The sequence below is a fragment of the Polypterus senegalus genome, chromosome 1, assembly GCF_016835505.1.
Source record: "Polypterus senegalus isolate Bchr_013 chromosome 1, ASM1683550v1, whole genome shotgun sequence".
Classification (NCBI taxonomy): domain Eukaryota; kingdom Metazoa; phylum Chordata; class Cladistia; order Polypteriformes; family Polypteridae; genus Polypterus; species Polypterus senegalus.
This window is the reverse complement of record NC_053154.1, coordinates 265,944,210-265,963,444: the sequence shown is the minus strand read 5'-3', so window position 1 is coordinate 265,963,444 and position 19,235 is coordinate 265,944,210. Positions and strand designations below refer to the sequence as shown.

The following is a 19,235-nucleotide window of genomic DNA, read 5'->3' as shown; positions in this document are numbered from 1 at the left end:
TAGTTTATGTGGTTGTTATGGATCGGCATGTGAGTGGCAACTTTTTGCTGTGATGCCTAATGACAACTGTCTGAGAGAAGACACTGTGATAAAATATAAAGCACATACACTCTTAGGACAATGGAGCCAGATAAACATCAGTCTGCAGTTGCTAACTATCAAATTATTTTAATAGATAATCCACAAAAGGGATTTCTCTACACCAGAGAGAGAAATATTCTGTGAGAAAAGCAGTGCCTCACGTTGTACAAGAGAACTGACCTGCAAATTATTTAACTAAATAATCAATTGGAAACCTCCATGAGATAGATACAATCTGTTGCATTTGTGAACCAAAATCAGCCTAAGACAGCTTATACTTGATTCTATTCTATTTTCCCAAGCAGCAATCCTTTCGCATTCACTGTTTGATAAGTCTGATTATCATTGTTTTCTTGTAGATAAAGGCATTTATGAAACCGCATACCTTAGCAAAACAATTCAAAATGAGCTCACTAATTCCTTAAGTGAGAAAGGTAATTGAGCATATAGTGAGTGACATCAAGCAGTCCAAATGTTACTCGATTATTTTGGATTGCACACCTGATCTTAGCCATGAGGAACAAGTACTCTCAATTATAAGAACTGTCACACTGAACTTTCTTTGTGCCATGTGGAGAACACTCCCTAAATTTAGTAGTAGTAGATGCAGGATCAAGAGATTCCATTGCCTTCTTTGGACATCTGCAAAAGCTTTATAGCCTTTTTTAACTGCACCTCAATGGTGGACTATATTGATGAAACTCTAGCAAAACCTTGCCTAGGGGCCCAAAATGGGCAAGCAAAAAAAGCAATGCAAAAAAGAAAAAATTGTAAGGAAAACTGCAGAGTTTAAGGAAAGGTCCCTTTAAGTGATGTGAAAGGCCCTATGAGGGCCACTGGGAATAAGAACGAGAGCTACAAGTGTACAAACAAATTTAAAAAACTTTCTTATTGTATGTTTTTATATTTCTAGGAAGGGTACATTTGTATTTTCATTAATTTTGTGCTAATTTTCCTGAAGATTACCTATAATTCATAAATTGACTCCATACTTTTAGTTCTTAAGGAACTGGGCAAGATACCCTATAATACACTGTAAGATTTTATATTTTTCCATTGTGACGTTTTATCAATTAACAATATGTTTTGGTATTTTTTGTGCTTGTATTGAATTTTTTTAGTCCCTATTGGTGCATTCATAGCAAACATTATTTCTGAAATCTGTTAAAAATAGCATATTGGATTCTAGGAGTATTTTATTTATATGACATTACTCAGGGTGTTGTTACTTGGCCAGTCTGTCAGTGTTTGTAGGTTATTTTTTTTAAGCTGAGAACTCCAGAAATCACATAGAACCCAAAGGCATACCATACATTTTAGACATATTAACGACCTGAAATGTCTTCTTGCATGCAATTGTGTGTGTGTGTGTGTATATATATATATATATATATATATATTAATATATATATATATATATATTAATATATATATATATATATAATATATATATATATATATATATATATATATATATATATATATATATATATATTATATATATATATATATATATATATATATATATATATATATATATATATATATATATTAATATATATATATTAATATATATATATTAATATATATATATTATATATATATATTAATATATATATTTATATATATATGGATAGTGTAACTGGAGTTTTTACACTGGCTTTGTTTTCCTTCTTTTGTCTGTTACTGTTTAGATAAGCTATGATACCCTGTGATGTTGCAATGGAATAAATGGATTCTGCATATAGATGAATATAAGTTATTGTAAAGATTAAAGTTTACTGACCAGATAATGTTTAGAACTCATCTGCCTTTCAAAATTACTGTCATTTAGATGATACAGTTGTCAGAGTATCATATTGCAATATTTATGTTATAATATTCACATTGACTCATTACATCTGTTTTATTTCAGCTCTATGGTGACATGTGGGCAAAGCTGCATCGGGCTGTTGCAATTTGGAGTGGATTTGGCATGACCCTAACTGGAGTTCATACGTGTGGTGATTACATGTTTAGTGGCCACACTGTTGTACTTACCATGCTCAATTTCTTTGTTACTGAATGTAAGTATATCATTAATAGGTTTTAATGATAATTGCAGTTTTTAAGGACAACACAGTAATATCTTGTTTTAGTTTGTGTGCTATATGCCATATTCTTGGCCAGCTCAAATGCTTCCAAAACTTACTTGCACCATTAATAGCAATGGTTTTAATTGCCCATATTATTTTTTATGATTGTTAAAATTATTATTAGAAGTGCATTTAGTGTATTATAAAATCATTTCTGGTTGCTTAGTTCAGAAAAAATGTCTTGTAAGTTTCAAGAATGAAAAAGCTCAGTGATTGAAATTATTATTTTTCTTGAAACGTCTCTGGTTGTTTTGAATGCACAAATAAATAAGGACTTGAACCTATTGTGTGAATTAGTTTTTGATTACAAATGTCAAAATCTTAGAAGAGGTGCATTAGGTTAAATTGTAGTATTGTGTCTAAACTGCTGAAGAAAACACATTATTATGTACATGTATTGAGTTGTCCTCAATTTTTTGTGGGTTTAAAGGCATTTACAGCTATATTTAAAAAAAAAAGTTTTCATTTAAATGTTAAACACCATCTTTTTATGGATTTCAAGGCTCAAACTCTTAAGTCTGATAAAGAAAAAACACTCAAAAAAACTGGTTTCCAAAAACAACGCAGTAGAGTTTATTATAAAAAAGCATATAAATCAGAAGCATAGAGCTAGAAGAAGCACAGTGCTGTGAAAAAGTATTTCCACCCTCTCTAATATCCCCACTTTTTGTATATTTTACACAATGAATTCCCTGAAAGCTTCAGAGAAAATGTATTGTTAGGAAAAGAGAACCTAAACAAATACACAATAGAGGTTTTTTTCATCATTATTTTTTATTGATTAACTCTATCATCCCTGTGAAAAAATAATTGGATAATTTAAATGCTTGGCTGTAGCACCTTTAGCATCAGTAATCAGAATTAAACACTTCCCTTCTGATAGCAGTCTTTCACATTGCCATTGATGTATTTTAGCCCTCTCTTATTTACACTACATCTTTAATTCAGACAAACTGGTATGTTTGTGAGTGAGAAATGTTGGTTTCCGGTCCTCCCACAGCATATCTATATGGTTCCAGTCAGGATTGTGACAAAACCACTCCAAAACTTTAGTTTTGTTGTTTATAGGCCCTTCCGTTTTTGACTTGTGTTTATGTTTTGGGTCATTATCCTGCTGCATAATCTGTCATAATATGTCACATACAGATAATTGGGCAGTCTCCTTAAAAGTGTTCGGTAAAATACGAATTCATGGGTCTTTAAGTAATGGCAAGTTTTCCAAGTCCTAAGGTAGTAAAGTATTCCAACACCATGACACTACCATCCTAGTGTTTTTATTGTGGGTATAATCTTACTATCAAATGCTGTATTAGCCTTGGATCAGACATAGTCAGACCAGTGTTCTTTGCAGAGATGTGAAGCCCTGCTGAATGCTGATTCCAAACCAGGCGGTGATTCTTCATGTCAGAATATCTTCGATGGTGGATGTATTGAATTTCTTTAGTATCTGGAAGTGCGACATGGAATCCCAGAGGCATCAGAGGTAGTAAAGACATTGTCATGCCTTCTTTACCAAGGTGTCAATATGCTTGGACCAGGTTAGGGCCGCTGCGTTAAGCACACCAAGGTATCTGAAATTGTTTACCTTCTGTACCTGAGTGCCAGTAATACTGAGGAGGTTGTAGTGACTCGGCTATTTTCTACCAAAGTTTACTTGCTCTTACTGACATTCAGGAATAGACTGTTGTCTTTACACCAGTGACAGACTCTCCACTTCATCTAGCTCAGCCTTCTTGTTGTTGTTATAGATATCTGGCCTACCACAGCTATGTCATCAACAGACTTGATATAAATGTTAGAGTTATGTGCAGACATGTATAAAGGGAGAACAGCAATGGAATCGAAACACATCCATGTGGAGGGCCTGTGTTGGGATTGAGGGATGATGAAATTGGCCACCTACACAAATCACCTGGGGCCTCATGTATAACGCCATGCGTAGAACTCGCACTATAACAACGAATTGCGCCTCTTTGAATATGCAAATCAATATAAATCGCCCTTAAGTTCAGCCTTCTGTGAAAAAACAATGGGAAAAGCACGGGGGAAAATATAAGAATTTCAGCGAATACCAAGTGGAGGCAAAGGAAAAATATACTATTTGTTTAATTAAACCGTGGTATAATCAACAAAAGGAAGTTGATCGAGTGACATAGCGTGTTGGAGAAACTTGAAAACTCAGATATCAGTCGCCGTGAAAAGGCGAGTCGTAGCCTACCGTCTGAGTGTCATATGAAAGCTTTTTAGGGTACAGAGAAAAAAAAGGCACACAGTGGGGAAAAAAAACACGAAATGTCAACTTCAGTCTCGAAATTTCAACTTTAATCATGTAGTTTATTTTGTCATTAAAGTAGAACATCATAAACGTCATCTTAAAATAATTTAATTAACCAGTTTCTCAAATCATATCGTAATTAAAGTAGCACGTTAAATGTTTGGTTTTGTATTTGATCTTCTATGTGCCAATGTGTGTGAATCACTACTTGGAATCACTACTTGCTTCTTAAACGGGCTCTCTTCCTCCGACTGTACACAGAATCCATTACATTCGTGATATTACAGCTCTCTGAATAACTAAAATACTGAGATGTATACGTGATATCATTTTCATGATGATAAGAGTTAAAGCACGTTATTAAACATGGGTTTTACAGCGCAGCGATTGTGCACAACCATCGATGAAATTATTTATTGCAGCAGTACTCAGGGGCGGCTCTAGGCTTGTGGTGGCCCTGGGCAGAAAAAGAATCGGTGGCTCCTTCCCACCAATGTCAGTGAGGTATCTTATGCACGGCGGATGGCCACGTCAGTTGCGGACACTGGATAGCCGCCTCGTGCTCATGATACAAGCATTTAACTTTTGTCGCAATTTGCCGCTGCGCTTTTAGCTGTGTCGTTATTTTCTCTTTCTGTTTTATATTCAATGTATATTGGCGTGGCCGCCCATGCAGCTCTTGCTTTTCTTTCTCCAAGTAACCGATTGCCATCTGTAATAAATGTTAAGCCATTTGTAAACTTAGAGCGCTGATTCTTTAAAAAGTTTAAGGAACATATCTTCGTAGTACATGTTTAATTATTCAATCCTTCACGCCAGTCCCAGTGAAGAATATAGATTATTTAAATGAAGTTAAAGTTTTACCTGTATAATATAATAAACATATTTTGCTGCATTTCATCTTAAAAATGATATCGTCATCATATGTAAATACGCGCTTTATAAAGTGGCTCAGGTTGTGAGATATTATAACTGTAGTGCAAGTTTACAGTGAGGTAATTGTTCTTATAAGTATAAACAGTTCTACAAGGAGCAATGATTGAATGCATTTAAAGTTATTGGGATTAAACTGTTTCTGAACCGCGAGGTCTGTACAGGAAAGGCTTTAAAACGTTTTGCCGTGGCTAAGACAGCGTGCCATTAAAGCTGTATACCGATAATTCTCTTTCCGATCAGCTGCTGCTGTGATTCACACTCAGATACAGTGATATAAATACAATACTCCGAGTGGTGCAGTGAGAGGAATATGGAAAAAGATGATCCGCTGTGGCAACTCTTAACGGGAGGAGCTAATAGAAGAAGAAGAAAAATAAGAAAAGGAAGGTGCAGTGAGAGTAACAACGCTAAAGCAGTTATGGTATTTGGAATACTATGGCTGTTCCCTGGACCATTATATTGTAACGAGTTAATTACAATCAGATGCATTACACTAATAAACAATATGCGGTTAGTTTCTGTGTATTTATAAAGCCGCGTCATGAAAATAAAGAGTAATCACACAAGAACAGTACCATTACTTTGACGCTGGGTGCCGCCAGTCTGCAAAACCGAGCGGAGAACTTGCGTACGACAAGGTATGAGGTACCGTGGAAAAGTGCGTGGCTTTACGCCAAGTGTAGGTTTTATACATTGCGATTTGAACGTGGAAAAGTTCTTACGCAACATTTCTGTGCGTACGCACCGTTTATACATGAGGCCCTTGGTCTGTCAGAAAATTAAAAATCCAGCTGCAGAATGAAGTTCTCAGATTCAGATCCCTGAAGATGGTGATGTGCTTAAAGGGGATTATTGTGTTAAATACAGAGCTATAGTCTATAAATAATGTTTGTACATAGTTCCCTCTCTCGTCGTGCAGGTGGACCAATACTGCATTAAGGATCATGGTAATGATATCTTCTGTGGATCTACTTCAGTGATCAGCAAAATGTAAAGAATCTGGTTCTTTTCGCAGAAAACAGCATGCATAGTTTCTGATTAGCCTTTCGAAAAACTTAATTGCCCTAGGCATTACTGCAATGGGACAATAGTCATTCAGGCAGGTTGAATGTGATTTCTTACGTACAGGGATGACGTTGACTCTTTTAAAGCATGTTGATATGATAGAGTGGTTAAAAAAGACATTAGATATTACTCTGAACACTAGTGTAAGCTGATCAGAACAAATCTTGAAAAAACATCCTGAAATGATGTTTGAACCTGCTGCCTTTCTGATGTTCACTTTACTAAAATTGCTGCTTAAGTCATGTTTGACAAAGTGAGTGCTGTTTCAGATGTGTTGGACAGCTGGCTGCCATAAGCAGCATTCATACTGAAGCATGCTTGGAAATTATTAAGCTTGTCTGCCAGAGAATTGTTGGCCCTCACCATGCTGGGAGTAGTTACTCTAGTGTTCATTATTATCCACAGACCTTGCTGCATGCACCTAGTATCGTATTGTTAAAATTGTCCTTTCACTTTCTGCCCATATCGTCGCTTAGTGGCCTTTACAGCTCTGCTTAGACTGCACAAGGTTTCATTGTAATTACCCATTGTGAACTTGGCCCGGACACAGACAGGCGGACATGTTGTCTTAAAATCACCACACGTTTATTCAACACAATATTTACAATAATAGGTCACTAAGACCCCAGCCATTGGTCACTCAGACCTCAGTCACGTGCACAAACAAACCCCAAACAGTCACAATCCTGGCCACAATGCCGTGTCTTCGGGCCGCCTCCACAGCTCCTCTTGCCTCGTCCTTCTTCCACCCGACTCTAGCCCCGAATGAATGGAGACGGCCCCTTTTATAGAGGACCCGGATGAGCCCCAGGTGTTCCCGGCAATCTTCTACTGGCCACGCCCCAGTGTGGCGGAAGTGCCGGCTGTCCTCCCGGCAGCTCTCCGGGCGCCGTCCTAAATCTTCCCCCCAGCACTTCCTGGTGTGGCGGAAGTGCTGGGGTAACAGGTCCCCAAGGCACTGGGGTGCCTCCTGGCGGTGACCACGGGCCCATACAGGGAAAGGCTTCCATGCCCTTGACCCGTGGCCCCCAAAGCAACCCGGAAGGCAAACCCCACGTGATCCAGGCAGGGCTCTGACCCTCTTCCGGTCCCTCCTGGCATCCCGGCCGGGTCATGGCCCCTGGCATCCCTGACACCATATTACCAGACATGTACCCTATGTTTATGCAGCAGTGCAAGAGTTTAGTGCATCATGAATAGTTTTGCCCACCCAGTGTTCTAGTTTGGATTTTGATTCAGGTTCATTTACGGAAATCCAATATAAGAAATCACAATTTCTGGAATCACGCTGATGTTGTCATCAGAACTGCGCCTGAACATATTTTGGTCAGCAACATTTTGTGTGTATTGGAGAGTAGTCTCTGTTTGGTCTGACAAATGCGCAGTCTCATGTGTGAATGTGGCAAGAAAGACAGCAACATGGTTAGATTTGCCAAATGCAGATTGACTGTTGGAAGAAGCTCCTCCTCAGTCTCTCTGAAGCTGTCTTGTAGCAGTCTTTAAATAGAGTATAGCAGTAGTCAAGTGTCCTGTTCCCTTCTTCCCCTAGTATAACATGTGATGTGCTGATAAAAGTTCAGTATTACCTTTTTGAGACTAGCCTTTTTGAAATCACGAGCCACAATGAGAGCACCATCGAGGTTCTCATTCTGGTGGTGACTGAGTATCTTGTAGTTGTCTGTGTCCACTTTAGGTAGAATATATATAGCTGTGGCAGTGACAGAAGTTAACTACAGAGGAAGATAAAATGGTCTGTATTTTAATCATCAAGAGCGCCATATCAGCCGAACAGTAGCGTCATAAGTCCCTTATATTCCTGCTGTCAAACCAGTTATTGTTGACCATGAGGCATACACCTCCAACTTTGCTTTTGCCAGACTCCTTGTGACAGTCAGCTCCATGCTACCAGTTGCATCCTGGGAGCCTCTTGAACCTGCTACTGCCGATAACATACTCAAGGGATGAGCCAGCGGATGAGGACACAACACATATATAGCAAAGGGTAGGTGTATAAGTGCTCCAGCTCTTTCATTAAAAACACTCAAAGCAAACAGTGTTCAAAACTAAGTGCAGTGCTAAAATTGAATAAATAGATAATCCATAAAAGTCAAGGTGCTGGTTAAAAACAATCCAATAAATAATCCTTTAAAGTGAGGTTAAAAACACAGGCAGGAAACTGTCCTTTACAATTCATAGCCCTGGTGTCTTCCTTTTAAAACTGACGTCTCTCAGTGTTACCCTGATCGGGCTTCACAGCATGGCGAGATGCGAACTAACAGGCGCAGACAACCTTTTATTACGGCCTATGTCCCCACCGTCAATCCCATGGCATTCCATGAGGAGCCGCTGAGCCCTGCTCCACAGCCGATACTTGGTTCTTCCCGACAAGAGTGCTGTTCTCCACCACTGCCAATCACTGGCTTTAACCTCCATTCTTCTATCTTCCTTTTCGATTCTTCGCTTGATTTTTCCCCCCTCCTTCTGTTCCATGCAGGCTCCTTTATCCTGTGCTTCCTAATTGGGTATGGGTACGAGGAGCCACTCCCTCCATGACATCATTGAGGTGTTTGACTGAACCGCCCGCCTCTGCACGTACTTGCGGCGCAGTCAGCCAGTTCCCCCAATTAACCGTGGAACGAAATGCACTCACGCATACCCGTATCCATTGGGGCCTGCACCTTCTTGGGGCACAATTATGTGGTCCGGTACAATCAGAGTCAGCCATGTCTCGTTGAGTCAAAGGAAGTTGTACGCTGGAATTTTATCCTTGCTCTGATGTCGTCCAACTTTTTCACCAGTGACTGGGCATTAGCAAGTAGGACAATGGGCTTTGGTTGACGGTCTGCTTGAGCCCTCTGCTTGTTGTACACCACTGGCATGTTTCCCTCATTGTTGTTCCTTTGGTGTGTTTGATGTTGGCGTTGCCATTTTTTCAAAGACTTTCCCTCAGCCAATATGGAGTCAGAAAGCTAGTGAGTGACCCATGTGGTCAAGCAATTCTTCATTATTTATCTGTTATCATAGTGTGTAAGTAATAACAACCAAAAAATAACAGATTAAAAAAATACAAGTCACAGATAATCAAATAAAAGCTCTAATGTGTTCCGAGACTTTTCAGATAAGGAAGTTTCAAGGTAATATTATTTAAGGTATAGAAAACAAACGTGTTGAGGTAAGGTAGTGGCTATGTGTTGCATGCTGATTCGCACATGCAAGTACGAATTTCACTGTATTCTGTAAACGCAACAGTAATACTCCTATAAATGTTTAAAACAGAGCAGTGTTTGTTGACATTTATGGTGTTGCAACCAAGTTTTTCCCCCTCTAAGAGTATCTAAAGTGGGCCCGCTTGGCAAAATGAGCACGAATATCAGAGAACTCCCTCCCCCTTGATGAAATTAGCGTGAATGTTAGACCCCTGGGGTTTAGCGTACCCAGTGATGGCAACCTACAACCCTAAAGTGATGGAAACATTGGAATAAACCATATCAGGATGGAGAGAAATTCTTTTTTCATAGCGCTATAAGCAAAAACATAAACTGTAATGTACTGTTAATCTCTTGTCATTTCTTTTTCCCTTGCTCATAGAAATTAAAGTTATGTTGGTTTAATTTCATATGTCATGTACCTTCTTGTTTCTGGTGATGACAAACGGTGAACTTTTCCCTGTTTTTGTTTCCAAGATTTTGTGATGTACTGCTATTAAGATCTGCCATACAGAACAAGTCTCTGACATGACAAACACTAAACAAAGATTATTATATGTACCTGAATAATGAAGTACTTCTCATTTGCCAAATTATCAATTACAACAACAACAACAACATTTATTTATATAGCACATTTTCATACAAACAGTAGCTCAAAGTGCTTTACATAATAAAGAATAGAAAAATAAAAGACACAATAAGAAAACAAAATAAATCAACATTAATTAACATCGAATAAGAGTAAAGTTCAATGGCCAGGGGGGACAGAAAAAACAAAAACTCCAGACGGCTGGAGAAAAAATAAAATCTGTAGGGATTCCAGACCATGAGACCACCCAGTCCCCTCTGGGCATTCTACCTAACATAAATGAAACAGTCCTCTTTGGATTTAGGATTCTCACGGAAGGGCTTGATGAAGATGGTCACGTAGAGTTCTGCCTTTTAATCCATCCATCATTGTTGGAGAATCATGAAGCTTTGAGAAGGTGGAAGTGGCGCAGGCCACCACCACAAAGAAACCGGAAAAAGAAACAGAAAAGAGAGTAGGGGTCAGTACGGATTTTAGAGCCACCATGAATAGTTATTATGATGAATTGAACATATAGAGTATCAGGATTAAGTTAAATTAAGTTAAATTGAAGTTATAGAAAGGCCATGTTAAAGTAATATGTATTCAGCAGTGTTTTAAAGTGCTCTACTGTATCAGCCTGGCGAATGCCTATTGGCAGGCTATTCCAGATTTTAGGTGCATAGCAGCAGAAGGCCGCCTCACCACTTCTTTTAAGTTTTGTTCTTGGAATTCTAAGGAGACACTCATTTGAGGATCTGAGGTTACGATTTGGAATATAAGGTGTCAGACATTCCGATATATACGATGGGGCGAGATTATTTAAGGCTTTATAAACCATAAGCAGAATTTTAAAGTCAATCCTGAATGACACAGGTAACCAGTGTAGTGAAATTAAAACTGGAGAAATGTGTTCGGATTTTCTTTTCCTAGTTAGGATTCTAGCAGCTGCATTCTGCACTAGTTGCAAGCGATTTATGTCTTTTTTTGGGTAGTCCTGAGAGGAGTGCATTACAGTAATCTAGTCGACTGAAAACAATCGCGTGAACTAATTTCTCAGCATCTTTCAGTGATATAAGAGGTCTAACTTTACTTATGTTTCTTAAGTGAAAAAATGCTGTCCTAATGATCTGATTAATATGCGATTTAAAATTCAGATTACAGTCAACAATTACCCCTAAGCTTTTTACCTCCGTCTTGACTTTTAATCCTAATGTATCCACTTTATTTCTAATAGCCTCATTGTATCCATTATTGCTAATCACTAAGATTTCAGTTTTCTCTTTATTTAACTTGAGAAAGTTACTATTCATCCATTCTGAGATACAAGTCAGACATTGTGTTAGTGAATCAATAGAATCGGGGTCATCAGGTGCTATTGATAAGTACAGCTGTGTGTCATCAGCATAGCTGTGGTAGCTCACATTGTGCCCTGAGATAACCTGACCTAACGGAAGCATGTAGATTGAGAATAACAGCGGACCCAGGATAGAGCCTTGTGGAACACCATATCGGATATCATGTGTCTTCGAGTTGTAATTCCCACAACTAACAAAATTTTCTCCCTGTCAGGTAGGATTCAAACCAATTTAAGACACTGCCAGAGAGGCCCACCCATTGACTAAGGCGATTTCTAAGAATATTATGATCAATGGTGTCAAATGCAGCACTCAGATCTAAGAGGATGAGAACACATGAATGGCCTCTGTCTGCATTCACTCGCAAATCATTTACTACTTTAACGAGTGCCGTTTCTGTGCTGTGATTTGTTCTAAAACCTGACTGAAATTTATCAAGAACTGAAAATATTTGCATGAATACTACAGATTGAAAAGAGTTACGTAAACAAGCCACAGATTTAACCAAAGTTTTGTGAGGTCCTTATGATGTCAAAGGCTGGATGTTGCTCTCCATTTCAAAATGCTGTACTCATAGACATTTTTTTTTTCTACCCTACATTTCACTAAGTAGAATTAATTAATCCTGGACAGCGTTCTTTTAGTAGGTACCTGTAGTTGTGTAGACGCAATATTTCTACTTTATTATCTTTGAATACATCATTCCGGTAAACCTTACTTGCTTTGTAATCATATCCCATGATTGGAAAGAAGGTAGAGCCCACAGAACATGGTCAGTTTTTATTCCGGAGTGTCTATGACTCGTCTCACTAGAATATTGTTCACTAGCCAACCCGCTCCGTATCATACGCTGCATAAGTATTTATTGATGTGTGAACACTTTCTGAAAGACACAGTTGTTCAGTGGAGTGTGATTTTAAATGTGTGTTGAGATATCTCTGCAGTCGGAATGTTTTCGAACCAATAGTGCATTGAAAGACCTGTGTGGAATGCATTTGTTCAGTGGAGTGTGTGTTTAAATGTGCTTTGAGATATTTCTGGAGCGTGAAGGTTTTTGAGAAAATGTTGGATTGAAATTCCGGTATGAAATGCGTTTGTAAATGTTTTTCAGTAAGAGGATAGTGGGAAGGTGACATCACATTAGCGTGGCTGCAGACAAATGTTTATGTTGAATGGATTTGCACATGGTTGAGGAGATCCATCTCAGCCGTGAAGTCCTCGTTACAAAATGTGCAACTGAATATGCGAGTGGAATGAGTTTGTAAGTGCTTCTTGAGAGCGCGAGTTGTTTTGAAGCACTGTTCACATTGCATCATTCGTTCAGTGGAGTGTGTTTTTAAATGTGCGTTGAGATATCTCTGCAGTCGGAAGGTTTTGGAACAAACAGTGCATTGAAAGTCCTGTGTGGAATGCGTTTGTTCAGTGGAGTGTGTGTTTAAATGTGCTTTGAGATATTTCTGAAGTGTGAAGGCTTTGGAGCAAATGTTGCATTGAAATTCTAGTGTGAAATGCGTTTGTAAATGACGTGGGAGGAGGGTGAGAGTTGGAGGGCGGGGCTCTGTTATGCGTTCCCCATGACGTGGGAGGAGGGTTAGAGTGGGCGGTAGTGGCTCTGTCGTGTGTACCCCATGGTTGGGCGAATAGGTCGATTATATTTATATATACAGTACATATATTTGTGTATTATATATATATATATATATATATATATATATATATATATATATATATATATATATATATATACTGCTCAAAAGAATTAAAGGAACACTTTTTAATCAGAGTATAGCATAAAGTCAATGAAACTTATGGGATATTAATCTGGTCAGTTAAGTAGCAGAGGGGGTTGTTAATCAGTTTCAGCTGCTGTGGTGTTAATGAAACACTAGAGGGGCAACAATGAGATGACCCCCAAAACAGGAATGGTTTAACAGGTGGAGGCCAGTGACATTTTTCCCTCCTCATCTTTTCTGACTGTTTCTTCACTAGTTTTGCATTTGGCTACAGTCAGTGTCACTACTGGTAGCATGAGGCGATACCTGGACCCTACAGAGGTTGCACAGGTAGTCCAACTTCTCCAGGATGGCACATCAATACGTGTCATTGCCAGAAGGTTTGCTGTGTCTCCCTGCACAGTCTCAAGAGCATGGAGGAGATTCTAGGAGACAAGCAGTTACTCTAGGAGAGCTGGAGAGGGTCATAGAAGGTCCATAACCCATCAGCAGGACCAGTATCTGCTCCTTTGGGCAAGGAGGAACAGGATGAGCACCCACAGAGCCCTACAAAATGACCTCCAGCAGGCCACTGGTGTGAATGTCTCTGATCAAACAACCAGAAAGACTTCATGAGGATGACCCAAGGGCCCCATGTCCTCTAATGGGCTCTGAGCTCACTGCCCAGCAGCATGCAGCTCGATTGGCATTCGCCATAGAATACCAGAATTGGCAGATGCACCACTGGTGCCCTGTGCTTTTTACAGATGAGAGCAGGTTCACCCTGAGCATGTGACAGAAGTGAAAGGGTCTGGAGAAGCCGTGGAGAACATTATGCTGCCTGTAACATCATCCAGCATGAGCAGTTTGGTGGTGGGTTAATGATTGTCTGGGGAGGCATATCCATGGAGGGTCACACAGACCGCTACAGGCTTGACAAAGGCACCTTGGCTGACATTAGGTATCAGGATGAAATCCTTGGACCCATTGTCAGACCCTATGCTGGTACAGTGGCTCCTGGTGCATGACAATTCCTGGCCTCATGTGGTGAGAGTATGCAGGCAGTTCCTGGAGGATGAAGGAATTGAAACCATTGACTGGCCACCACACTTTCCTGACCTAAATCCAATAGAACACCTCTGGGACATTATGTTTTGGTCCATCCAATGCCACCAGGTTGCACCTCAGACTGTCCAGGAGCTCAGTGATGCCCTGGTCCAGATCTGGGAGGAGATCCCCCACAACACCATCTGTCATCTCATTAGAAGCATGCACCGATGTTGTCAGGCATGTATACAAGAACACAGGGGCCATACAAAGTGCTGCGTACAATTTTGAGTTGCTGCAATTAAATTTTGGCAAAATGGACTAGCCTGCCACATAATTTTTTCACTCTGATTTTTGGGGCGTCTTTGAATTCAGGGCTCTGTAGGTTGATCATTTTCATTTCCATCAAACGATGTGGCATCCTTTCGTTCCTAACACATTACCCAGTCTATATCAGTATGTGGACGCGTGAGGAGGGTTAAAGTTGGCGGGCGGGGCTCTATCGTGCGTATCCCATGACGCCGGAGGAGGGTTAGAGTTGGCGGGCGGGGCTCTGTCGAGTGTATCCCATGGTCTTAGAGTTGGCGGGTGGGGCTCTGTTAGTTGGCGAGCCAGGTCCTGTTGTGCATATCCCATGGTATCCCATGGTCTTACAGTTGGCGGGCGGGACTCTGTGAGTTGGTGGGCGTGGCTCTCTGTCTTGCCAGCGTCTTGCGTGCTTCTTGCGTGCCCTTAGTGAATTATATATAGACAATGTGTGCAATCTTTGCACCACTTAACATACAGAATTACCTTTTAAGGTGTAAGAAGTATTTCATGCATTGTAGCCCATCTACAGCATTTTTCTCTGAAGTTGTTGATGCATGGTTCTTATTTAATTTATAGATTGACATATGCTGTAGAATGATTCAGAGTTCCTGCCTATTTTTCTTTGCATGTTGAATCATCTTATGGATATCTTAGTAAAGTTTTGTCCATAGGTATACCTTGCTTCTGATGTCTTTTCTTCAGATTTGATGCCAAAAAGTCCTTGAGTATTGTTCCATGTAAGACATTTGCACATTTAGCAGTGTTTATTCATGAAGCTCCTGCTAAATGTGCCCCCAAAACACTTTTTTTGAGACATGGTAGCAGGTAAAATAAGCAGCTGGATCTATCTGGCATTTTTATTTATGACCTTAGGCATAATGAAATATTAACTGCCTAATTATATGAATGATTTTAACTGAGAAGCACCAGCTTTCAATTTAATTTTTATTTATCATTTCCAGCTTGTATTTATGTATTGTGTTTTAAGTAACTGCAAGGTAAAAATATTTTTACTGTGCATGCTGTCAATGGAATTTCCATAAATCCCATATAATAATATATATTAATTGCTATAAAAAGTGTAATTTATAATATTCTTTCTTCTGCTCATTGAGTGTGTCATAAATTACACATGCTATTGTTTCCCTTAGAAAATGTACGTATACATTTTAAAATTGTTTACAGATGTTTTTGATATACCTTTATCACAATCGTAGTCATAATGTATTTCTTCTCTTTTAGATACTCCAAGAAGCTGGAACTTCATCCATACGCTGTCTTGGGTTCTGAACTTATTTGGCATCTTCTTTATATTGGCAGCACATGAACATTACTCTATAGATGTTTTCATTGCCTTTTATATCACCACAAGACTCTTTTTGTACTACCACACACTAGCAAACACAAGGGCATATCAGCAGAGTAGAAGAGCAAGGATCTGGTTCCCAATGTTCTCATTCTTTGAGTGCAATGTTAATGGACCTGTACCCAATGAATATTGTTGGCCTTTCTGTCGACCCTCAATAATGAAAAGATTAATTGGCTAGAATCATCAGCCTTTCATCTTTTATAGATGTACTTTAACCCTGCACTAATTTCCTCTCTCAGGCAATGAGTTATGCAATGGCTCCTATTTAGTGTAATCTGTGCAATAATTGATATTGACAATACAAAATATTATAATGTTTTGGAAAATAAAACTTTATAATGGTCAAGAGAGTTCTCATTTGGAGGACTGTCTGTGTCTGTTAACTGTAAAATGTCTGCCATTATATCAAAATTCAACCTAGTGGGAAAATATATAAACAGATTGATGTCACAATTTCTTTCTTGGGATATGCTTATTGTATTACGAAAACTGAAATTTCTATTACCCAGTCTGTACCAAATATTGCAAATGCAGACAATACCAGGATATTTGTAATGTTGAGGCAGTTCCTTTTAACCACTATTTTTTTAGTGAGCAAATCTTTTCTGTTTCTTTTTCAGATGTTCCTGTTTAACTACATTTATGCATGTCTTACATGACATAACAGTTTGCATGTTAAATATTATCTTGATCATGCAATTTAAAATTACTTCTTTTGACTTTTACACTAGCAACAAGGTGTTTGTTGATGGATACTGATTATATCACGTCATAGGTAAGGTGCTGCTCTTATCAAGTAAATATCTGTAACACTGCACATTAAATGTCTTAACGTGTATCTCAGAATATTGTATTCTAAAATGAAGTTTTCATAACAAATATTTAGTTTTTTTAAGTGTTCTTATTAAGTATGCAGTTCAGTAATTAAAAACTTTTCATCAATGCCATGTTATATTTACTCTGACACAGTTAACAAAAAAGTGCTTTGTATGTGGTAAGATGATACATTTGTAGAAGTGTAAATACACATGCACATCCACACAGAGATAACAATGTAAAAGTAAAACTTTCATTACAGGCCTTTAATAATGTACATTTCAAGATAAATCTGCTTAATCAGTTAATGTATTTGAGCATAACTATTCATTCTTTTCACCATAGATTTTCTGTCTTATTATTTATTTCACATACTGTAACAAATGTTGTGCTGCCTGTCTTAAAGCCACGAAGAACATTTTAATGCCATTTTTCTAGTCATCAGGTATTCAATCTCTGTATGATATGGGAAGGGAGGATGTCTGGTTATCTCTCCAAAGTATTGTTTGAACATCATGGTTATATGACCATGATATTGAAATATTTTATAGTATCTCCTTTGACGTATTATATCTAAAGTTATGTAGTAGGTTGAATTATGAGTTTTAATATAATTTTGTTAATATTAAAAAATTTCTTACAATAACAGTTGAAAGTCTTCTATATTTAATTGTGTACTGTACAGTATGTTTAAGAAGAAACATTTTAAGCATCAGTTATCTTTAGAATTTAATTTATACTGGTAGTTATTACCAAATTGTTTACCATTTTAACTTTAAGGTACTGACTGCCTTGATCCAGTTTACTAATTGCACTTACGTTTGTAAAAGCACTATATTCTGTAAATGTTTACATCATTTTACATATTCAGTTTATATATACATATATATAATATATAAATGTGTGTATATATGTATAGTATATATGTACAGTATATGTTACAGTATCCTGTTAATAAATTTGAGGATACAGACTACGTTGCTAAGCAATATGAGTATACTAGGTATTCTTTATTTATGTAGAGTCTTCAGAAAACAATTACTTAACTAAACAAAAGACATTTCAAAGTCATTAATAGCAACCAAAATTTCTGAAGGGGAATAAACCTCTTAATTGTTAAAAGATCATTCTCTTTATATTCAGTGTGTTACGTACTTTAAGCATTTGATTATTCACTTTTAAAAATGCTGTTCTGTGGTCCCCAGCATACTGTAGATGTTACTTGTCTTCACACCATTTAATGTGGCTGATGCAATAAAGGGTTACTTTTAGTTATTTTTGCAGCCATTCTGATGTTATTGATTTACACTGTGACATGAAGAGTATTTAAGGTTTCCTCTGCTTCATATGCAGGAGATAAATATTAATATAAGATTTAGTTTAGGACCATGTTTTCCAAAGTTAAATGTCTAAGTATTGTTTAATTTTTTTTTATAAAGTCACAATATTCCAAATAAAAGCAATGAAACTTTTTCCTTTCAAGATACTCCTGGTTTCCTTTTCTGTGGGTCAGTATGACCAATTTAATATTAGTAGATCTGATGCAGCTGTGTAATTATAAAACTACAAAATCTGAGTTTGTGTGTGTGTTTTTTTAATCAAAAATGAAGCCTTTATGTTGTTTTACAATTTAATTCAAATTAAAAATTACAATTTTTTTAAACTTTAAAAGTTTCTTTACATTTTATTTTCAGAAAAGGTTTTGACAAGTGTATAATGTTAACCCATTGTGTATTAAAGTATGTGACAATACATGTGAAACAATGTTTGTGAACCTGAAGCCATCTACAAAGTCACTAATAAAGTTAACCCCATGAAAACTGGTTGTTTTTATTTTGCTTATAAGAGGTTTTTTTGGAATGTTTCTGAAAAACAGCATTGCTTTATAAGATGTTTCAGCTTTAAAATAATATCTTAGTGGTAAGATGAGATTTCCAGTGTGTATGCGGAAGTGCTCTGTGTCTGGTGATATAGAATCAGTGATCTGATCGGATAAAAACAAATTGTATTTTGAAAAGAATTATCTAACAACTGCCAGCTTTTATATATTATCATATCTTATATATATTGTGAGATGGGGGCTGATCGCACTCTCAAAGAATACAGACGTTCCTGGGAAAACCCCTGAAAAACGTTGACCGACTTACCTTATTTGCACTCTGTCGCGTGATGAACCTCTCACACGGTACTTCGCATACTTTAAAGCCTGTACGGAACCTGTCAGATTTGAACTTGACTGTTTTGCTTCTTTCTCTCTCTCTCTCCGTATCTGTGTCATCTCTGTCTTGTCATGGAGGGTACATTTAAACTTTTGAAAAAGAGACAAATGTTCGTTTGCAGTTTCTGAATAAAGTT

General features: G+C 37.8%; 1 protein-coding gene across 10 annotated transcripts in view; it reads left to right on the top strand.

Moving 5' to 3' along the window:
• The window catches only part of samd8 (sterile alpha motif domain containing 8), a 93,828-nt gene extending 75,128 nt beyond the window's left edge, over positions 1–18,700 (top strand). For all 10 annotated transcript variants that reach the window (XM_039773354.1, XM_039773389.1, XM_039773372.1 and 7 more), the window contains 2 exons: positions 1,997–2,147; positions 15,938–18,700. In XM_039773354.1, the coding sequence (XP_039629288.1) occupies positions 1,997–2,147; positions 15,938–16,242 (456 nt within the window). In that variant the 3' untranslated portion in view covers positions 16,243–18,700. The remainder of the gene's footprint in view (positions 1–1,996; positions 2,148–15,937) is intronic.
• Positions 18,701–19,235: the final 535 nt, after the last annotated feature.